The sequence below is a fragment of the Dipodomys ordii genome, unplaced genomic scaffold, assembly GCF_000151885.1.
Source record: "Dipodomys ordii isolate 6190 unplaced genomic scaffold, Dord_2.0 Scaffold18, whole genome shotgun sequence".
NCBI lineage: Eukaryota > Metazoa > Chordata > Mammalia > Rodentia > Heteromyidae > Dipodomys > Dipodomys ordii.
The window spans coordinates 19598860-19599671 of record NW_012267234.1 but is presented as its reverse complement, the minus strand read 5'-3'; the positions used below and the strand labels follow the sequence as shown (position 1 = coordinate 19599671).

The window sequence follows — 812 nt, the reverse complement described above, 5'->3', positions numbered from 1 at the left end:
GGGCGGCAGCATGGTGGAGAAGCGCGGCCCGCTGCAGAGGGACGGCGTGTACCGCTGGTTCTCGGAGCTGCCGTCGCCGCAGCGCGTGGAGTTCCTGTGCGGCCTGCTGGACCTGTGCATCCCGCTGGAGCTGCGCTTCCTCGGCTCCTGCCTGGAGGACCTGGCGCGCAAGGACTACCACTCGCTGCGCGACTCGGAGATCAAGGCCAACAACCCGGCCGACCTGGGCAGCCTCACCAACCTCACGGACGAGGTGGTGCGCAGCAAGCTGCTGGTGTCGCTGGCGCTGCTGGGCTCGGAGCAGCGCGAGGCGGCGGGCGTGCTCTACCGCACGCTCACGCACATCGACTCCATCATCCACAACTACGGGCTGCAGCTCAACGAGGGCCGCACGGGCGATGAGTTCCTGCTGCTCTTCACCATGGCCTCCAACCACCCGGCCTTTAGCTTCCACCAGAAGCAGGTGCTGCGCCAGGAGCTCACGCAGATCCAGAGCAGCCTGAGCGGCGGCGGCGGCGGCGGCGGAGGCGGCGGCGGCGGCGGCCGAGGCGGTGGGGGCTCGGCGCCCAGTCGTTTCGCCGACTACTTTGTCATCTGTGGGCTGGACACCGAGACCGGGCTGGAGCCGGACGAGCTGTCGGGTAAGTGTGCGCCCAGGCCCTGCGGGGACCCCGTAGGACTCCCCCTCAGCCACCCCCGCTTTGTCCCGGGCCAGGGCGAGGGTCGGGCGGCGGGACGCAGGGTGTGCGCCGGCCAGGGGGGCGTTGACGTGGAGGTGGGGGACGGGGCGAGGGGCTGGGCGGCCGCCGGGG

At 71.7% G+C, this 812-nt stretch overlaps 1 protein-coding gene across 1 annotated transcript in view; it reads left to right on the top strand.

The window, feature by feature from the left end:
- The first annotated feature begins 10 nt into the window (after positions 1-10).
- Positions 11-812, top strand: part of Zcchc14 (zinc finger, CCHC domain containing 14) — a 55587-nt gene continuing 54785 nt past the window's right edge. Inside the window, exons 1-2 of the mRNA XM_013012748.1 lie at positions 11-564; positions 758-763. Of these exons, the coding sequence (XP_012868202.1) occupies positions 11-564; positions 758-763 (560 nt within the window). The remainder of the gene's footprint in view (positions 565-757; positions 764-812) is intronic.